The sequence below is a fragment of the Prionailurus viverrinus genome, chromosome D3, assembly GCF_022837055.1.
Source record: "Prionailurus viverrinus isolate Anna chromosome D3, UM_Priviv_1.0, whole genome shotgun sequence".
Taxonomy (NCBI): Eukaryota; Metazoa; Chordata; class Mammalia; order Carnivora; family Felidae; genus Prionailurus; species Prionailurus viverrinus.
The window spans coordinates 30,135,089-30,156,268 of NC_062572.1; the positions used below are offsets into that span (position 1 = coordinate 30,135,089).

The window sequence follows — 21,180 nt, forward strand, 5'->3', positions numbered from 1 at the left end:
TATCACCAAGTAGTCAAGGGATCACATTTCCCTATTATCCTATACACGTTCTTCTTTGTTGCTTTTTGAAGTTTATTTGAATCAAGATCCAAACGAGGATCTCATACTCATAGTTCATATAGTTGGGATACCTCGAAAGTCTCCTTTAATCTTTGAGTTCCCTTTCATGTTGTATTTTTCTTCTTGTTGAAGAAACCAGGTCCTTTGATCTGTAGTTTCACCCAGACTGAATTTTGTAGTCTACAATGTGACAACCGCTGGTGGGCATGCAAAGTGCTTTCTTCTTGGAAAAAAGTAGAAAATTGTAAAAATTATGTGATAGGCACTTAAGGAAAATTCATGCTTCAAGGGGTACTGTGCATTGTGTAGAATATACCCTTCTCATCTATCGGATTCTAGTCTTTCCTTACCCTAGCTGATTTACTACTCTGTCCAATGTAGATAATAGCAATGCAAAATAATTCTTGTCCGTAGACATGCAAATCATATCAGGTGGAGATTCAAATGGTTTCTCTCGCCCACTGCAGAAGAGGCCAGTTTTATCTCATTTACATATTCAGTGCAATATTCTCAAATACTAAAAAGCTGGTAATATATTACCAGCTTCCTCTTTCTTTCTTTCTTTCGTGTAGCCACCACACCCAACATGGGGCTTGAACTCAGGACCCTGATCAAAAGTTGTACGCTTGGGCAGCTTAGGTGGCTCAGTCTGTTGAGAGTCCGACTCCGGCTCAGGTCATGACCTCATGGCTTGTGGGTTTGAGCCCTGCATCGGGCTCTCTGCATTCATCCAAGAGTCTGCTTCAGATCCTCTGTCTCCCTCTCTCCCTCTCTCTCAAAAATAAATAAACATTAAAAAAAAACAACAAAAAAAAAAAGACTTGCATGCTCTACCAACTGAGCCAGCCAGGTGCCCCTAACAGCTTTCTCTTCAATAAGTTAATATCTGCTTGAAAGTTATGATTTTACCTATTTAAAAAAATTATTCTATAATATGTTTAATGCATGAATTTAGAGCTTACAAATGTATGTCCCCAGGACCCAGGACTCAGGTCTGGGCTGCGGAAATTTTCTGAAACACTAACAGAGATCTGTGCACAAAGATGTTTGTCACACATTATCTGTAATAGGAAATGAAACATCCACAATCTAAAGGTCCAAGAACAGGGGAATGACTAAGATGACAGATTTCATAGTCAGTATATGATACTATTACTAAAATTATATTTTACACCGGTTACAGTTGATTGTTTATAGGTTTTCCCATGATGTAGTTTTATAATCTAAATTATAATTAGGGACGCCTGGGTGGGTCAGTTGGTTGACCCTGGGTGGGTCAGTTGGTTGGGTCCAGCTTTGGCTCAGGTCATGATCTCATGGTTCATGGGTCTGAGCCGCACGTCGAGCTCTGTGCTGGCAGAACAGAACCTGGAGCCTGCTTCAGATTCTGTATCTCCCTCTTTCTCTGCCCCTCCCCCACTTGCACTCTGTCTCTGTCTTTGTATCTCTCTCTCTCTCCCAAAAGTAAATAAACTTAAAAAAAATTTTTTTAAAGAAAAAACAATAAATAAATAATAATTAAAATTCCAATTGCTAAATATTTGTTAATCCTTGGGAGATGCTGATTCTACAATGGTAGGTTTACAGCACAGGATCAAATGGCAGCTACACCATGATTTGTTGTATTTTTTAAACTAATGGAGAGAGAAAGAGAGAAAAGGAAAATTTATCAAAATATAAATAATGGCTGCCTTTGATAGATGGGATTTATGTTTGGTCCTTTCTAAAGTTTTCATGTATTGTTTGTAGAAGCAATAATCACCGCCACCGCCCCCCACCCCCATCCACACACAAAGAGGTGATTGGAGGCTCCAGGTTAACACAGTAGAGGGTGCTAGGGTGGAAAGAGGGGCAGCTGAGTACCTTCCATGGATTGAGCACCAAAACAAGGTGGGGAATCAGAGGGGTCCTCACATGAGGCTGAAGGGAGACAGAGACAAATGCTCAAAGATCATGTGCAAGGCTCCCTACAGGGAAGTTTCATCTGCCCCAGAAGCCTCCAGCTCCCAGTTCCTGCAGGGCCCAGGATCATATTCATAAAATGTGTGGCCAGTGACAGGATCCAGCAATGGCAAGGTAGCCTGCAGGAACCAGGAGGGCAGAGACTTTACCTTCAAGTGGTGTGGGATATTGGTCAAGCCTGGGAATGGCTTCAGCTTCCTCCATCATTTCCTTTTCAGGGTCTAAACTACCCACTTTCACACTGAGGTCCCCAGGGGGGTCTGCAGGTGCTGAGAGAGTACAGGTCCATTTCAGGATCCACCTTCCCATGGACTTCCTGTCTCCCTGAGGCTAGGAAGTCTATGGTTGTCTCTACCTCCTCTCCTTCCCTGGCCACCCATCCAGATTCTAACCAAAGACCACTGCCCTAGGAGTTACCACCTCTGGGCCGCAAAGGGACAAGTAGAAATAGAGCTCTGGAGCAAACAGCAAAGGGGGTAGCACTTAATTTTATCCCAGTGACAAACTCTTGACAAGCTCCCAGTCTCTGTCTGTCTGTGAATCTCTGTGTCTATCAGCCTTCCCAAAACAGAGTGCAGAAGGGGGAGAAATGTCAATGCTCATTTTGGTTAAACATGATAGGAAGTTCACTCTCTACTTTCAGAACCCTAGGAAGTCTCAGTCTCATTTGCCCAAGGATTTGACAGTGAGGACTGGCTTTACCAATGAGGTTATGAGCCAATGTTTTCCATAAATTGATGAATGGAATGTGCAGGCCCAAGGACATGAAGAACAAATGCAGGGGTGGTTGAGGCACCTGGGTGGCTCAGTCGGTTGAGCGTCCCACTCTTGATTTTAGCTCAGGTCATGATCTCACAGTTTGTGGGATTGAGCCCTACATTGGGCTCTGCACTGACAGTGTGGAGCCTACTTGGGATTCTCTTCCTCCCTCTCTCTCTCTCTCTCTGCCCCTCCCCTGCTCTCTCTCTCAAAATAAATAAATAAAATACAGAGATGCTTGGGTGGTTCAGTTAGTTAAGTGTCCACCTCTTTTTTTTTTTTTATTTTTAATGTTTATTTTTGAGAGAGAGACAGACAGAGAGAGTGTGAGCAGGGGAGGGGCAGAGAGAGACACACACACACAGAATTCAAAGCAGGCTGCAGGCTGTGAACTGTCAGCATGCGGGGCTCGAACTTGTGAACTGTGAGATCATGACCTGAGCTGAAGTCAGATGCTTAACTGATTGAGCCACCCAGGTGCCCCAAGTCCAACTCTTGTTCTAAGCTTAGGTCTTGATCTTGGGGTCATGAGTTCAAGCCCTATGTTGGGTTCTGCACCGGGCATGAAACATACTTAAAAAAAAAAAAAGAAAAAAAATGCATTTGGAGCCCATATACAATATAGGATACACTGCAGTCATACCTTTCCAGTGATGCACAGAAAAGTATTTAAATGTCAACTTAAAAATATGCAAGAGTGGGGTACCTGGCTGGCTCAAACGGTAGAGCATGTGACTCTTGATTTCAGGGTCATAAGTTTAAGCCCTATGCTGAGTGTGAAGCCTACTTAAAAAAATTAATATGTGTAAGAGAGTGGCGATGGTTGTCCAACCTCATGAATGTGTGAATAATACTAAAAAACACTGAATTATACACTTTAAAATGGTGAATTATATGGTATGTGAATTATGTCTCAATTTTTAAAAAGTGCTTATTTATTTTTAAGAGAGAGAGAGAGAGAGAGAGAGCACATGCGTGCACACAAGTGGGGGAGGGGCAGAGAGCGAGAGGGAGACAGAATCCTAAGCAGGCTCCAGGCTCTGAGCTGTCAGCACGGAGCCTCATGCAGGGCCTAAACCCACAAACTGTGAGATCATGACCTGTGCCAAAGTCGGATGCTTAACCAACTGAGCCACCCAGGTGCTCCAAATTATATGTTTTTTAAAAATGTGCAAGAGGAAAACAAATGTGCAAGAGGGATATAGATAGGGTCATCAACTATGCCAGTTGGCCTAGATTCAGGGAGTTGCAGAGATGCAGGAATCTCAGAACTAAAGTCCACAGAGTCCTAGAGAAACCAGAACAAATTGATCATCCTAAATACAGAGTTTTAAAACTTATTTTCAGGAGAATGAGCAAAAAAAGCTTGAAGATGTGAAAAGCTTTCTTATAGACTCAAGACCCGAAACCCTGTAGGCAAGAGGGGCCTTTCTGGGAAAACTGTCACGATTTCCTCTCTCAATTTCCACCCCACCCTAAGCTCCTGCCTGGGACACCCAGACAGGGGGTGTACCCAGCCTAGCCTGGGCCTGGCACTCAACAGGCAACAGTAGGTGCCAGCTCATTCTCTCTGAGGCTCATGTTGGTGATTGTCCACTTGGCACTTGTGGACCATTTTGGCTCAGAATTTTTGCCACTTATCCTCCCTTCCCTTTGGCACTGACAAGGGCCACATATATCCTACCCAGCAGAACTTTTATCCTTCTAAAAGCATCCTCAGGCCCTCTCACTCCCTTGCATCCTACCTCCAGCTCACTTGCCTCCACCCAACAAGTCTGTGTGGTATCTGGCCACCAGCGAGGATCTGGGCTGTGTTCTCCATGAACAGGACATGGCTCTTGGGCCAAGCAAGATTTCCCATGTCTAAAACTTAACGTGATTTAGTTTAGGCTCCTTACATCCCCACCCCTTACAAAATACAGTGGGATATGAGATTCTGCAAGTCTTAACAGAAGCAGTAACAAAAGTCTATCTGGTCACGCTTTGCATGTGGCGCTGCAAGGTAGTGGCAGGAAAGCAGAACCCGGACCATGTTGGCACAGTACTCGGCTCACAGTAGGTGCTGATAAATATTTGACAGATAAACAATTTTTCCATTTCATCTGTAGACTGCTAGCAGCTCTGCCCAAACGTGCGGATCTCATTGATTTGGTGAGACTAGCACGCAGTAGGGTCGCAAGAAATGCAGGTGGCCAGCGTGGGCCTGCTAAGGGCAGTATCAGGACTACTATGCAGCCATGTTTCCCGCCCACCGGCTCTCGTCAGCCCAGAGCATGTGGGCTCAACGTCCCACGCGACAGCCGCGCTGGGAGAGAGGCCAGCGATTTGGGGTACGCGGGAGGGGGCGGGCGCCGAGAAGTCACCCCGCTGGGCCTTGAAACTCCATTTCCCATAGGCCCTCGCGCGCGACTCCATTTCCCACAATCCCCGCTCGGCTTCCGGCGCGGCGGAGGCGCCTCCAACGGCTTCCGGGTTTAGGCCTGGCGCTGCGGTAGAGGCGGCGGCAGCGGCGGCAGAGCGGGACGGGGGCGGTGGGAGCGGAGGGACCGGCATGGACGTTTCGGGGCAGGAGACCGACTGGCGGAGCGCCGCCTTCCGGCAGAAGTTGGTCAGTCAAATGTGAGTAGGGGCCGGTCTAGAGGCCGAGATCCCCGGACCTTTCCACCCTCAGCCCCCCTGCGCGCGGAGGGCGAGGCCGGGCCGGACCTGTGGGAGACCTAGGGCGGCCGGACCCGCGGGGGCTTGGGGGTGCCGGGAGGCCGAAGGCGCCAGGGACTCGCGTGAGTTACAGGGCGCGGCCGAGCCTTCGGCTGTCCCTTCCGTTCTTCGCTGATACGGACTGTTGGTTAGCTTTCCTGGGGCCGAACTCTGCAAACCAGCGAGCCCTGGGTTATGAGTCATCGTCCTGAGCTTTCTCATTCGTCATTTGTGTGCTTTGGTTGCAGACTTTCCCCTGCTTTGAATCACACTGAATTCGAAAAAGGAAAGGGGCAGCCCGTGGCGGCTTTAGCAGATCTGGGTGTTTTGTGATTCCTCTTTAAGAAAAGCGCATCAGAATGAGAGAAAGAAATTGGAAGAGGGTGGCTGGAGGATGAGGTTCGGAGGCTAGGTGCTTGGGGCTGAGGGCGGTAGGGGATGGAGAATCTAGGGGTAACCTGCCTCCGCCGCCCCCCCAGTCCCGCCCCAGTGTGGATTTCTCGAGGGGTGGCAGGAAGAGGTTGTCAGGAAGCGACCTTTGGTTGGGAGGACGGAATGAAGAGCTGGGGTTAGTTAGTGCCTTGTCCCCAGTTTCAGCTGCTGAACCCTTCCATGCTGCCAGTGCGCCCTAGGCTTCACCACCGACTACTTGTTTCGTTTAGCAGTCTTTTACTGAGCTTACTGGTGTGGTGATAGCCACAAATTTACCTGAGACAGCTTCTGCCCTCGGGGAACGCGCTACCACAAAGGAGTAGTTACAGTGCCTTCTTTCTTCTGGGAGGAATTGTCAGTTTGCTTGAGCAGACCAAGAGCAGTCTGTGGAGTAGGTAACGAATAAACTGAGCCCTAAAAAAACAAGTAGGAGTGTGAAAGGCCATCGTTCCAGGCTGAAGAGTGGAGAAGTGTGAATGCTCACTGCATGGAGGACATTGCTGTAGGCTGGTTTCTGGAGTTTGAGGGGTAAGGAGGTTCAGGAGATGGCAATGGAATGAGGGTGAGCAGGTGCTGACATGTTAGTGGTGGGAGTGCTGTGCTAAGGAGTTGAGCCTGTATTTGGCATGTGGCCTGCTTTGAGGTAGTGAAATGCCAAAGTTGGGAAGATTCCCTGAGTCCCTGGAGATGGATCAAGAACAGAGGAGAGAGAGAGAGAGGCCAATTAGGCCATTATGAGTTTTGAACTCTTGGGGTTTGGGGACCTTTCATTTTTCGTCCCTATATTCTTACTGCTAGATCACTGCCTGTCACGTTGCTCCATAAAATGGTTGTGGAATGACCTAGTCGGCAGGAGATTATAAAGGTCTGCAGTAGACAGTGGTGGAAACTGAAAGAGGAAGACCATTCCAGAGATAGGGGAGAGCAAGCATAGACAGTTCTTGATGACTAACTTGGAGGGGGTGGAATGCAGCAGTGTGAAAGGAAGGAAGTGGGATGGAATGCTGGGAAGCCTCTTAGTACAGTGGAAGGCATAGGGACTGTAGAGTTAGTGGCTCTGGGCACTGCCATGGAATAGTCTGGGGACAATTCTGCAGATATTGCAGAATCTGATAATACTGGGTTTTTTTGTTTTTTGGCTTTTGGGGTTTTTTGGATACCCTGGAGTTGTCTATAGCTGAAATCTTGATGGATGGTCCACTTCAGAGCTCCTGCAAGAAAAGCCCCCGGGGCAGTGATTTCTCTTTGGGGAGACCAAAGAACCAGACGGATGAGTTGTCATCAAAGGAAATTGGGGAGGGTGGGGGGAGAGTCAGAGGTTAAGGAGGGCGATTGAAGAGTCTCTGGGTGTCAAGGACTGACTGTATACTTCATAATTCAACTTCCTTCTGCTTCTAGGGAAGTTGGATTCTTTCTTTTCTTTTCCTTTCCTCCCTTCCCTTCGCTTCCCTTGCTTCCCTTCTCTTCCCTTCGCTTCCCTCCGCTTTGCTCCCCTCCCCTCCCCTCCCCTCCCCTCCCCTCCTTTTCCTTTCCTTTCTGCCAGATAGCTGCTTGTGTGTTAGTTTTTCCCTAGTTGCCGTAACAAAATACCACAAATACAGTGGCTTAAAACAACACAAATTTATTACCTGGCAGTTTCTGTAGATCCGAGATCTAGGTGGACTCAGCTGAGTCTTCTGCTTAGGGTCTTACAGAGCTGAAATCAAGACGTTGGTTAGGTGTGCATTTTTTCCCCCAGAGGCTTTGCAGTAGAATTTGCTTTTCAGGCTCATTCAGGTTGTTGGTCAGATTCAGTCTATGCAGTTGTAGGACTGAGGTGTTCTTGTGCCTTACTATTTGTTAGCTAGTGGTCAGTCTTTGTTCCTGGAAGCGGCCTGTATTCAGTCTCACACTTTGTATTTTGGCCCCCTCCATTAGGTGTGGGTTCTTCTACTGCATCTTTCTGACTTCAGCCAAGAAAATTCTCTAGTAAAGACTCAGATTAGATTGGAGCCGCTCAGATAATCCAGGGTGATGTTCCTATTTTAAAGTGCATAACTTTAATTATCTCTGTAAATATAACGTAGCGTGTTCATGGATTCCCATGAACACCTTTGGGAGCCCTTCTGCTACCACTGCTGGGATGAGCAGTTTCAGAGGTTGTCTGCCTAACATGATGTGGTGTTCTGAGTTCGCAGATTTGTCTGTTTTATCTCTATGGTTCACTTTGAAAATCATGATTCTTGGTACCTTGATTTGTTGTGTTCATGGGTTTAATTCTGACTTCCTCTGGTGTTCATGCTGTTGGTTGAAGGTGGATATCTTGGGAAATGTTTTGAACCCGAGTAGTTTATAGATGAGTGAGGGAGTAAAGAAAGCATAGTAAAGAGCTGGGGAGTTTCAACAGAAGGAGAAGCATCTGATAGCTCGTTCACTCTCTCCATCTTGCTCTTGAGTATCTACCAAGAGAACAGTGCTTCAGATCACAGGCCCAATAATCTAGTCTCTTGTCCATCATGAGAAAAAGCAGTTTTGAGTTGGGGCTGGTTAGGAGAGCCCTTGCAGGGACCCTCTACCTCATTTGGGCCCATTCTGGACTGCACCTCCCCTTGCTCTCTGCTGCCCTGCTGAAAACCTTCTGTGACTTCTCTTAGCATTAATAAGACTCCAGGTGGCCTGGCCTAGTCACCTCTTCTCAAACCCCCCAACTTGCTCCATTCTCTCTGGTTTTTCAGCTTCTTGAACACTCTAAGTTTTTTTTCCTCTCTTTTTAAACAAGTTATTACCAAGTATTTAGGGTATTTGACAATGGGTAGACTCCCCCCCCCCCCCCCTCCACTTATGACCAGTTTCTCTTCCTTTCCTTTAAATGTCTGCTTAAATAACAAATACTCCAGATCCTTCCCTGCCTACCTGGCCAAAGTGGGTCACCTCCTTCGATGTGTTGGCTCTCAGCCCCTTGTAGTGTCTGGTGGGAGGACCCCAGTCCTATGAAACATGGCACCTGGCAAATAAAACACTTGTTGAGATGTGCAAGAGTAAGTGTTTTCCTAGAGGCTGCATGCACCGCTCTCTCTACAGTGGTCTTCTTTACCTGTGCCAGCGTGCATTGTGAAGCTCTGGAAACCCCATTTTCTCTACTTGTTAGCCCAAGTGACCATGTGCAGGATACTTAACCTTTCTGGATCATCATCTTTATCTATGAAATGGCTGGAGTCCAGTCTGTCTTAACAGGGAAGGTGGAGGGAAAATAAAAAGACCTCCACCTGAGCCCTGGAAGGTGAAGGTGAAACCCCCAAGGCTGGTTATGGGAGTTGATGACACTTAAAGGAGCTCGTGGGTAGGATAGTTGTGATGTTGTTGGTGAGTTCAGATCATTTCTTCATTGAACATCTACCGTCCCCGCAGCACTCCAGGAGAAGCCCCCCTTAGAGTTCTCAAGCTGGCCTTTGTGGGCCTTGGGCCTTCCTGGGGGAATTGTTGGATTAGTGTTGACCATGGGTCTGGTCTCTGGAATCCCAGAGAACAAGCATGTATTTGTAGTTGCCAGCACTGTGCCTGGAATGGAGTAGGTAAGCAGTGAATGAATGAAAGGACTTCGTCAATCACTTCTTCCGGTTCTTCTAAATTTTTCTTCCATCTTATTCTTGAGACTTTTTATGCCTCCCACTTCTTAGTACAGCATGTTGCACATATAGACATGAAATAAATAAATGTCTGTTGGGTTGAACAGATTGCAGAGGGGAGGAGATACTGGTGGTGGGGGAAGGGCAGCGTGTATCAGGGCTCTCTACTCAAGTGCCAGGAGATTAGGGAGCATGAAGCAGACTCAGGGCAGACAAGTCAGCCTCTGAAAGAGATTTGAGCTCCAAGTTGGGACCTAAGAGATGGAGAGCTTTCTGCCTGTACCATAAGGAGAAAGTTGAGTGCTACTTAGCCAGAAACGTAATAAAACAAAGCAAAACAAAACATAAGGAACAAAGAACAAACAACTGAATAGCAACTTCCAAGGTCCTGGAGAGGCCTTAGGGAAGAAGGATGGGGAGTGCCCTGAAACTTGCATGTCTAGATTCTGCCTGTGGGTTATGTTTTATCCTCCAAGCAGAAGTGAGCGAGTCTTGGGTGAGCTTTTTCTGTGGCTTATCATGTTCAGGCATCCCAACAGCCTGGTACCCTCCTGGTGCGATTCTGGCCCTTGTTTTCCAGTGGGGAAGTTCCTGAGCTCCTCTGCTTTCTTGATAGCCTGGTCCGTATCTCAACAACTGGGCTGGCTTGCAGGCTTCTGTGTATAAGCCACCACTAAAATGTTCATTCCCTGAGGCCAGGGGCCCATCTGTCTGACCACCTTAAGCCTTGCTGCCCCTGACAGCAATCAGGAAGTGATCGTGGAGCCATTGACTTCAAGAGTCTTGACCCTTGGCCCTACTGCCTCTAGACCAGAAGTGACAGTAACCTGAAGGGATGTGAGCCCTCATCTGCTCAGGGGTCCAGGGCTTCCTCAACAGCAGCAACACAGCAGCTGACATGAACCCCCGCTGCAGGAGGTGACCTATGTTAGCCCATTGACTTCATGCCTGCAGGGTCATTCGATGCACTTGTTACTCCTGTTTTTAAGGGGAAGAAACTGAGGTGTAGAGGAGAAGTCACTGCTGCTTATAGTTATGCTCTGCATATTACAAATGAATGTTTGCTGAACCATGGCAGGACAGGAGAGGCAAACTGCCTTATAATCTGAAAGAGGTCATGCCTTTTTTAGGGGTAGAGGGGAGATGGCAGCTCTGGAAATTAACCCAAGCCAAGTGCCAGTGGGCATCCGTTTTAGCAACTCCCTGTGAGTCAGTGCGACCCAAACAGTGGCAGAAGGGCCAGCCAGCAAGCCTCTGATGATCTTTGGCCTCCACACAGGCTGTAGCCAGCCTCCCAGCCTCACCAGCTCCCTTTTGTAAGAGATCCCACCCACCTGCCACACCTGCAGCCCTTAACATCCATTCCTGACCAGAAGTCTTCCGACTCTTACTACCATTTGTGACAAGGTGGGTGGTTAGCCCAGGCTCCATGTTTGGCATTCCCGGTGGTCACATGATCATCATACCACTGTCATGCAGGGCAGGGGAGTACCCCTTAAAGCATTCCTCAGGGCAATAATGTTGGTTCCATACTAGAGGGCACATTTTTAAAGGAATTCTAATGAATTTTTAAGAATTCAAAATGGAATGTTTAAATCCAGAAACCAAGTAGTATAAAGACCCCATGCCCATGTACCCACATTCAGCTTCAGGCTCAGTCGGTTGAATGTTGACTCTTGAATTTGGCTCAGGTCATGATCCCAGGGTGATGGGATAGAGCCCCACATCGGGCTCTGCGCTGAGCATGGAGTCTGCTTAAGATTCTCTGTCTCCTCCTCTACCCCCTCCCCGGCTTGTGTGCTCTCTCTCTCAAAAATAAATTTAAAAACAAAACCAAACCCTGAGATCAAGAGTCACATGCTCTGCCCATTGAGCTAGCCAGGTGCCCCAAGTTGGAGAAAGTGAACCATGAACAAGAAGACGCAGACAAACCGACATTCCTCACAAGCTGCTGCTGGAGGCACATAAATGAGGCCATTTTTCTGGAAGGCCATTTGGCAATACCGTTTATTCCCGTAAGCTTAAAATGTCTACTTCCTTAGGCGTTTCCTGCAAGGCTATAGGCAGGAGAGTATTCAAAATCTGTTGGCAGTGAGGATGCTCATGTCCACATCAAGTCAGGAGTGGGACAGGGGAGATTAGCCAGCAGTTGAGCTGGATTAGATTTGTTGTGGGAGCTGGAGATGGCAGGTTCAGTGCTGCTGTTAAAAATGACATGGGAAGGGCACCTGAGTGGCTCAGGCAGTTAAGCTCCGACTTGGGCTTAGGTCACGATCTCACTGCATGTGGGTTTGAGGCCCGTGTAGGGCTCTGTGCTGATGTCTCAGAGCCTGGAGCCTGCTTCAGATTCTGTCTCCTGCTCTCTGCTCCTTCACCACTCATGCTCTGTTTCTCTCTCTCTCTCTCTCTCTCTCTCTCTCTCTCTCAAAAATAAATAAACATGAAAACAATTTTAAGAAAATGACATGGGAGAGGGTGTCTGGGTGGCTCAGTTAAGTGTCAACTTTGGCTCAGGTCATGATCTCATGGTTTATGGGTTCGAGCCTCTGCTGTCAGCACAGAGCCTACTTCGGATCCTCTGTCCCCCTCTCTTCACCTTTCCTCCACTTGTGCGCTTGCGCTCTCTCTCAAAAATAAATAAACATTAAAATTGCTTAAAAAAAATGATATGAGACGGGGCGCCTGGGTGGCTCAGTTGGTTGAGTATCCAACTTCAGCTTAGGTCATGATTTCACAGTTTGAATTTGAGCTCTGCCTCGAGCTCTCTGCTGTAAGTGCAGAGGCCACTTTGGATCCTCTGTCCGCTCTCTTTCTGTCCCTCTCCTGCTCATTCATTTTCTCTGTTTCTCTCCCTCTTCCGGTCACTCCCTCCCTCTCCCCACCAATGAATAAACTTTATTAAAAAAAAAAAAAAGATATGGGAGGGGCACCTGGCTGGCTCAGTCGGTAGAACATGTGACTCTTGATCTTGGGGTTGTAAGTTTGAGTCCCACTTTGGGGTGTAGAGATTACTTAAAAATCTTTTAAAAAAATGACACAAGAGATGTTCATAACCCAGTGATACTGAGAACAGGTTAGCAAGCAGAACATGTGGTCCAGATGAAGTGCCCTGTGTGCACATGAGGAAGATGGAGCCATGGTCACAGATAGCTACCATAAGGTGGAAAGTCACATGTGTTCTGCCTTCAGTGTGGATGTCCTCCCTCATCTGGGCCCTGAGTGCCACCACAGCCTTCCTAAGATGATTCTTTCCACCCCTTTTAAGAAGCATTCTCCTTTCAGTCTGAAACTGTCCTTCCAGATGGCTTTCCCACCATGCTGGTATGAGAGGCCCAGCCAGATGCTCCCTCCTCCATGCCAGGCCCTCTGGTTTCATACTTCTCTGTTCTTTCTCTTCCCTATTGGAGGTTTGGCTTTGGCATCATCCCCTTCTCATGAGCCCTGATGGCTCAGACCATGGCAATTCTTACTTCCACTTGAGTTTGTAGGGCCCGCACTGGGTGCACCCTGGCATGTACTAAACAGATTAACTCTTTTTTGCTATTTTTACACTCATCATTATTTTTTTGCCTTGCCAACAGTATTATGAATTCCTAGAGTGTAGGATCTGGTCTTATACCTCTGCATCTCATTGAGCTCCTGGCATGATGCCTTGGCTTAGATAAGAGGTGCATAATAATCACAGGTAGGATGGTGGAAAGCAGTGCTGGCTTCTCTTCTGATGGCCTTCCAGGGCTTTCTCTCCATCAGTGCTACCTAAACATTGAACCACTTCGCATTCTGAGCCTTTTTTTTTTAATCAAGACATTTATTTAAAGACGGAGAGTTCAGGGGCGCCTGGGTGGCTCAGTTGGTTAAGCATCTGACTTCAGCTCAGGTCATGATCTCCTGGTTTGTGGGTTCAGGCCCTGCGTCGGGCTCTGTGCTGACAGCTCAGAGCCTGGAGCCTGCTTCAGATTCTGTGTCTCCCCCTTTCTCTGCCCCTCCTATGCTCATGCTCTGTCTGTCTCTGTCTCTCAATAATAAACGTTAAAAAAAAAAAAATTTAAAGATGGAGAGTCCAGGCAGTTAGTAGGTGGTTCTGTTTAACAGATAAACAAATGAGTATCCAATCCTGGAGAACAAAGAAGATACATTAGAAGCCCAGGTATAATAATCTTGAAACCTATACTGTGATGGAGATGCTCCCTTCCATTTTAATAACAAATCACTTGCTAACATGGTGAGGGTTAATAAAGATCACTGATTGAATGAGTTAAGTATCTTGAGGTGGCATAGCTGTTACTTAGAGCAGTGAGCCTTTGGAGAAAACATTTGACCTCTTGAAGTCCCTGTTCTCCTTACTTTGAGCTTTTTATTTTGAGAGTGTTTCAAACATGCAGAATTGTAAGGATAGTATAGAGTGCTTGGGTACACCCTTCCCTCAGGTTTACCCATTTTCTCATTTATACACATCTTGGAGCTCATGCTTGGTGAATGACAGCCAAGTTCCGTCTTGCTCCCTCCTCCTTCTGGACCCTGTTTTCTCTTTGCCCTTGGCCCCACAGTCTTCTCTAAGTTCCCCACCTGGGAATCTGCTGGAGGGGGGGGGGGTAGGGGTGGGTAGGGAATAGGAGTGACCCAGCTGCCTTTGAGCTGACCCACTCGCATCCAGTCCAGGAGAGGGACAGGCAGGTGGGCACATCCGGACTAAGGGGCCTGGACCAGAACTCCCCCCTCTCCACACCTCCAGAGGCTCATCCTTCTTTTCTGCCCCCTCTCCCCTTTCTGACTCCCTCTCAATCCTCATCAGAGGTGATGTTTTATTGAGTGATCTGGCCACTGTGTGTGGCATGGAGCACCTGTTACAAAGAATGCCAGATTTGCTCTGAGAAACCCTGATGGAACACTCTGTGCCCTCCAAAAGCCATGGGTCTGCTCTGATTCATGCTGGAGGGATTCAGGCCTGTGAAAATGCAGAGCAAATCCTCACCAGGTGCTGTGTACTAGGAACTCAGGCTCAAGGCCAATCCAGTCCAACCTGAGGATGGGGTCAGGGCTTAGGAGCTCTGGTTGTCTCACATGGTGCCTCTCTATATTGAAGTATAACAAACCTACTTCAGTGAATGACAAAAGGACACATCTTCAGCATGACACTACCAGATGAATGTTCACACTTGAAAACACCCTCTTAGCCACAGCCCAGGCCTGCATCTGGAACAGGCCCAGCACCCAGCAGTCTCCCCCCTGTGCTTCAGCCAATGTGCCCCCACTCTTCTGGCTTCCCAGGCCAGGGAGACGTTTGTTCCTAAACTTCCCTGTCATTGGAGTCACACCATGTCTGGCTTCTTTCACTCAGCAGCTTCTTTCAATTAGCATGTCTGTGATGGGTGATCAACCTTTTAGGTAGCCATTCTTACTTATGCCATGTGTCATCCATTGTGCAACTCTACCCCAGATCACTTTTCTGTTCTGTTCTACACTTGATGGACGTTGGGGTGCAGTCTGCCAGACAGTTTTCCCAGGTGGTGTGTATCCATTTACTTTTCCCACCAGCCACGTGGGGTGTTCCCCTTGTCAGACATCCTTACCAACATCTGACATTGTCAAGGAACCTGCCTTTATAATAAGCATCCTTGTTGATTTTGAATGCATACTCAAATTTGAGACCCACTAGGTGCCACGACAGTGGGAATGGAGAGGATGATTTAGGAGGGAGAGATCCTATATGTAAGGAAGCTTTGAAATTCGGCAACTGTGTGTACGTGCAGGAGGAAGGGGAGGAGAAAGACACAGATATGCACCCCTGAGGGAGATGGGCCCTGATTCTGTGCTGCTTCTGACAGGTGGGGTACAAGGTGATGGTGTATAGGGACGCCTGGGTGGCTCAGTCAGTTAAGTGTCCAACTTCGGCTCAGGTCATAATCTCTCTGTTCATGGGTTCGAGCCCTGTGTCAGGCTCTGTGCTGACAGCTTAGAGCCTGGAGCCTGCTTGGGATTCTGTGTCTCCCTCTCTCTCTGCCTCTTCCCTGCTCGTGCTCTGTCTGTCTCTCTCTCAAAAATAAATAAACATTAAATAAATGAAAAAATTTAAGGTGATGGTGTGTGGAGTGTGTGGGGTGTCAACCCTTCCAAGGAGAGAGTCCAGTGGCCAGTGGGTGATGCAAGGAACAAACTTGGAAGAGCAATTAGCTGCAGTTGTGAAGTGGGTGGGAGTGGCAGAGGAGGCCAGGCTGAAGGCTCTGGCGGTGGGTGTGGTGGGCAGAGGAGATGTGCGGAGAGACTGGGGTGGGGCGGTGTGGGCACGGGAAGCCAGTCCCAGCAGCTTGGGCCTGCCTCTGTCTCCTGTTTTGGTCATTGTGTTCAGGACTGATGGGTGCAGTACTTAATTCCCTTTCAGATAACATTGTAGAGGATTTCAAAACAGGAAGATGTTTTCCATACTCTCTCTACCCAGAGATGGCTATTGCTGACAGTTTAATTTTTTCTCTTCAGTCCTGCTTCTGTGGGTGTATGCTTTGATATGTATGTATTTTATTTATTTTTAAAATGTATTTATTTTTTAATTTTTTTTAATTTACATCCAAGTTAGCATATAGTGCAACAATGATTTCAGGAGTAGATCCCTTAATGCCCCTTACCCATTTAGCCCATTCCCCCTCCCACAACACCTCCAGTAACCCTGTTTGTTCTCCATATTTAAGGGTCTCTTATGTTTTGTCCCCCTCCCTGTTTTTATATTATTTATGTTTCCCTTCCTTTATGTTCATCTTTTTTGTATTTTAAAGCCCTCCTATGAGTGAAGTCATATGATATTTGTCTTTCTCTGACTGACTCATTTCACTTAACATAATACCCTCCAGTTCCATCCACGTAGTTGCAAATGGCAAGATTTCATTCTTTGTGATTGCCGAGTAATACTCCATTGTATATAGATACCACATCTTCTTTATCCATTCATCCATCGATGGACATTTGGGCTCTTTCCATACTTGGGCTATTGTTAACAGATAGTGCTACTATAAACACTGGGGAGCGTGTGTCTCTTTGAAACAGCATACTTGTATCCTTTGGATAAATACCTAGTAGTGCAATTGCTGGGTCGTAGGGTAGTTCTATTTTTAGTTTTTTGAGAAACCTCCATACTGTTTTCCAGAATGGTTGCACCAGCTTGCATTCCCACCAACAATGCAAAAGAGATCATCTTTCTCTGCATCCTCGCCAACATCTGTTGTTGCCTGAGTTGTTAATGTGAGCCATTCTGACAGGTGTGAGGTTGTATCTCATTGTGGTTTTGATTTGTATTTCCCTGATGATGAGTGATGTTGAGCCTTTTTTCATGTGTCGGTTGGCCATCTGGATGTCTTCTTTGGAGAAGTGTCTATGCATGTCTTTTGCCCATTTCTTCACTGGATTATTTGTTTTTTGGGTGTGGAATTTGGTAAGTTCTTTATAGACTTTGGATACTGACTCTACCTGATACGTCGTTTGCAAATATCTTCTCCCATTCCGTCGGTTGCCTTTTAGTTTTGCTGATTGTTTCCTTTGCTGTGCAGAAGCTTTTTATTTTGACGAGGTCCGAAATAGTTCCTTTTTGCTTTTGTTTCCCTTGCCTCTGGATATATGTTGAATAAGAAGTTGCTGCAGCCGAGGTCAAAGAGGTTTTTGCCTGCTTTCTCCTTGAGGATTTTGATGGCTTTCTGTCTTAGGTCTTTCATCCATTTTGAGTTTATTTTTGTGTATGGTGTGAGAAAGTGGTCCAGGTTCATTTTTCTGCATGTCGCTGTCCAGTTTTCCCGGCACCGCTTGCTGAAGAGACTGTCTTTATTCCATCGGATATTCTTTCATGCTTTGTCAAAGATTAGTTGGCCATACATTTGTGGGTCCATTTCTATCTGGTTCTCTATTCTGTTCCATTGATCTGAGGGTCTGTTTTTGTGCCAAGATATGTATGTATTTTAAATATGTGAATATATATGTGTGTGTATACACACACACACACACATGTTTGTTTATTTATACCTGTATATTTTTATACTTGAACTCTTTTTTTTTTTTAACTTTAATTTTTTAAAATTTATACTTGAACTCTTGAGTTCAGTTTGAGTTTTGGCTTTTTCACAGCTCAGATTGTGTTCCTCTCCTGGGGGTGACTCTGGCTGGGACCTGTGTGCCTATGGCCCCGGTTTATATGAGGCATGGACACAGCAAAGCTTCTGGCCAATGGGACTCTTCCCGTGGTTAGGTTGTGAGGAACTGGACTGACCTGTGGTGTGGGAGCAGATTTCTTAAGACATTTATTGGTTGCTGCCTTCCAGAGGGCCATGCTTCCCTAGGCTGAGGGGGACTGTGCAGCCAGGGTGACTCAGAGTGCATGGTCACTCCCTGTGTGACAGCCAAGATGGCCTCACAGTGAGGCAGTCTTGGGAGTAAGCCTTCTCCAAGCTCCTCTGCACAGTCATCCTGCATGCTTGACACGAGCTTTTTATTTACTATCTTGTTAAAAGTTCCATTATGGCCTTTTCCAAATATTTGCAGAAGTAGAGATAGAAGAATGTTCTCTCAGGTACTTGGAGAGTTAGCAACATATGGCCAGTTTCACCCATCCCTCTCCACCCACTCCTGGACTATTTTCAATCACATTCCAGACACCATATGATGTCAACTGCTAGTCCTTGAGTGCAGATCTGTAGACGATAGGGCTTTACTCTCCAAATACCACAAAATCATGTGAGATAAGCATTTTAATAAATTATTGGCTTGGCAGAGAGAATCCTCAGCACGTGGTTGCAGGCCTGGAGCCCAGAGGCCAGTGCCTGAACAGGGATCTCGAGGACTCTCCTGGACCTGTTGAGGCCAAACCAGCAGATTGGAGTAAATGACAAAGTTTGTAAGTCTTCTGAACTAGCTCAAATAACAACATGCTCTTTTCAGGGCAATGATATTCTCTCTAGGAGTAGTTCTTCTGTTGATCCAGTTCGTTGGGGATTGAGAAATCTTGAGGGCAGAATTTGGAGAGCTTGATCAAACAAACCAAGAGGAATGTGAGAAGAAAGTGCTTTCAGTCTCTTGTGTTTGTATGATTAAGAAATTTCTTTCTGCAAGACTAAAATATTCTTTCCTTACATGTAGGTGGCTGGCTAAATTCTGAAATACGGATTTTTATCTAGTTAGAAAACACTTTATATTTCTTCAAAATGTCAGAGAACCGGAATGCAGAAGGATGGCAACAAAGAAAAGGAAGCAGTTGTATTCTGCTAACGGCTACCTGTGAGGTCAAGAAGGCCCACTCCCTGTTGAGGCCAGGTGTTTGCATTGGTTACTATTGGTGATTGAACAACTGGTGTCTAGTCATTGCCTGCCTCCTAGACGAAACCACCTGGGGCAGTAAACCGCTGCCACGGAACTGAGAGGAGAGGAGACCAAGAGAGGCACGGGAGGCTGCTCTGGAGCTTCCTAAGGACTTGGTGAAGGTCGAAGACCCAACTGAACAGTCCTGCGCTTTGGGGGGTGGGATGGACAGGAAGGGGCTTTTTCAGCTGGATGGGAGGATGCAGGGGACTGCTTTGCTCAGGACTTCTCTGACTGAGGGGCTGTGGAATGTGTGGTAGGCTTTTCGGGATGCTCCTGGGGTCAAAATTGGCAATGAAGTGTGAGCATCATGTCTCCATGTTGTCTGAGTCTGGAAGGATTAGAAAGGTGAAGGAGGGACGCCTGGGTGGCTCAGTTGGTTAAGTGTCCAACTCTTGATTTTCAGCTCAGGTCATGATCTCACAGTTCGTGTGTTCGAGCCCTGTGTTGCTACAATGTCAGCACACAGTTTGCTAGGGATTCTGTCTCTCTGCCCCTCCTGAACGCTCATGCTCTCTCTCAAAATAAATAAATGATAATAAAAAAAAGAAAGGTGGAGACCCCCCCCCCCTTTTTTTTAAGTAATCTCTATGCCCCACATGGAGCTTGAACTCAAGAGTCACATGCTGTACCCACTGAGCCAAGCAGGTGGCCCGAAGAGACCCTTATTAACAGCTGGTGTTCACTAAGTATTTCTTTGTGGCAGAGTCTGTGGCACACTCTTTATGTGGATTTTGTCATTGAACTTTCAGTTCTTATTTTATCAAAGTAATATATGCACATTCAGTTTTAAAAGTCAAGGAGTGGTAAAAGACAAGAAACCGTGGTGTGTCCCCACTCACTGAGTACTCCCCTGTGACTCTCTGCTCTTCCTTCTGGCATGTGCCTGTGATTCCGTGTAACGTGCATGTGCCTCTATCTCAGGTCATCATGTTTATGAGTTTCATAAATTATCTATTGACTTTCTCTGTAGCTCCCTTTACACAGCCATTAACTGTGCTTCTCCCTCGTTCTGCCAGTATTTTACCTTCTGGGTAAATCCGTAAGGAATACTTACGTTTTATGCCTATACAAATGATATCCTACAGATGACCATTATTTTTTTTCTCCAGAATTAAATTGCCTTCTTAAAAATGTGCCCAGTTTTCTGTGTACCTGTGGCTGACTTTTCCTGTATCTTCCAGTCACAGCTCAGTACGGTCATCCCCACGCTCAGTGCTGCCAGGCTGTCTGTCAGCTCTGGCTTTTTCCCTGGACTTCCCTCAGGAGCTCTCATGGGCACAGGCCAGAAGCAGTGCTAGTCTCTTGAGCTGCACAGCTCCATTGTTGGGTTTCTTGTTTCCTGTATCCTGTGGTGTGTTCTTTTTGGTTCACTCCCTCATCCCACTAGCTTCTAGAGAAAGAACTCAATTTCTGGAGGCCATGTCCATTTGGGTGCACATGGGCTTCTGGTTTGGAAATACTAACTCAAGGATTGAGAAGTGCATCCCGCTGTTTTCTTGTTTCTCGTGCTGCTGCTTGTGCGGGCCCAGCACTTCTCCCAGTGAGCTTCGAGGCGACTTGTCTCATTGCCACAACTCATGTCCGGTGCTTCAGGGAAAGTTCCTCCAAATCATGTTGTGTCACGTTCCTTTTGCTCCCTGTGTTCCCTCTGCCCCCCTGTGTCTGAATGTTGGCCCTTTGGTCCTCTTGTAATTTATCTTTTATCTTCTATATCCATCTCTTTGTCCTTTTGCTGTGTTCTGCGGGAGATTTCAGTTTTATCTCTGACTTTTCATTGCTAACATGCTTTTAATTCTAAGAACTCTTTGCTTTGCTTTTTGTAACCTGACTTCCTGTTTTGTAGACTCCTGTTCTTGTTAAATGGATGCAACGTCTTATCTTTGGATAGTAAAGATAGTTTCTTGGCATTTTTTCTCATGGGGTCTTCATCTGGCACGTAAGGGTGTCTTGGGAAGCCCTTGGTTGGTGGCTCACCTCAAGAGGACAGGGGTACCAGGAAGGCAGGCAGATGCTTTTAGCACGAGGGGCTTGTCCACTGGGAGCTTCCCCAGAGGTTCATGTAGCTTCAGGCTCTGTGTCTTTCCTCCAAAACATGGTCTTCTAAACACTGGGCTGTAGAGTGAAGGCCTGGGTGCTACACTGGAGGAAGCCACGGGTGGGAAGAAGGGAGACAGGTGGGCTTCAACAGTTAGTGTGGATCTAGACACTCAGTGGCCACATAGTTCACTTTTTTCATTATCCTCCCCTTGCCCTCTCACCTGGGTGGGTTGACCCCTCCCAGTGCAGTGACTCTTCTCCAGAGAATAAATCTCTGGTATCTGCTGGTGTGGGA

At 46.8% G+C, this 21,180-nt stretch overlaps 1 protein-coding gene across 4 annotated transcripts in view; it reads left to right on the top strand.

Moving 5' to 3' along the window:
* Window positions 1-5,249: 5,249 nt before the first annotated feature.
* LOC125148618 (mediator of RNA polymerase II transcription subunit 15) overlaps window positions 5,250-21,180 on the top strand; it is a 69,802-nt gene continuing 53,871 nt past the window's right edge. For 3 of the 4 annotated variants that reach the window (XM_047826628.1, XM_047826623.1, XM_047826625.1), the window contains exon 1: window positions 5,250-5,400. In XM_047826628.1, the coding sequence (XP_047682584.1) occupies window positions 5,333-5,400 (68 nt within the window). In that variant the 5' untranslated portion in view covers window positions 5,250-5,332. The remainder of the gene's footprint in view (window positions 5,401-21,180) is intronic. The other variant, XM_047826627.1, reaches the window with a different exon arrangement.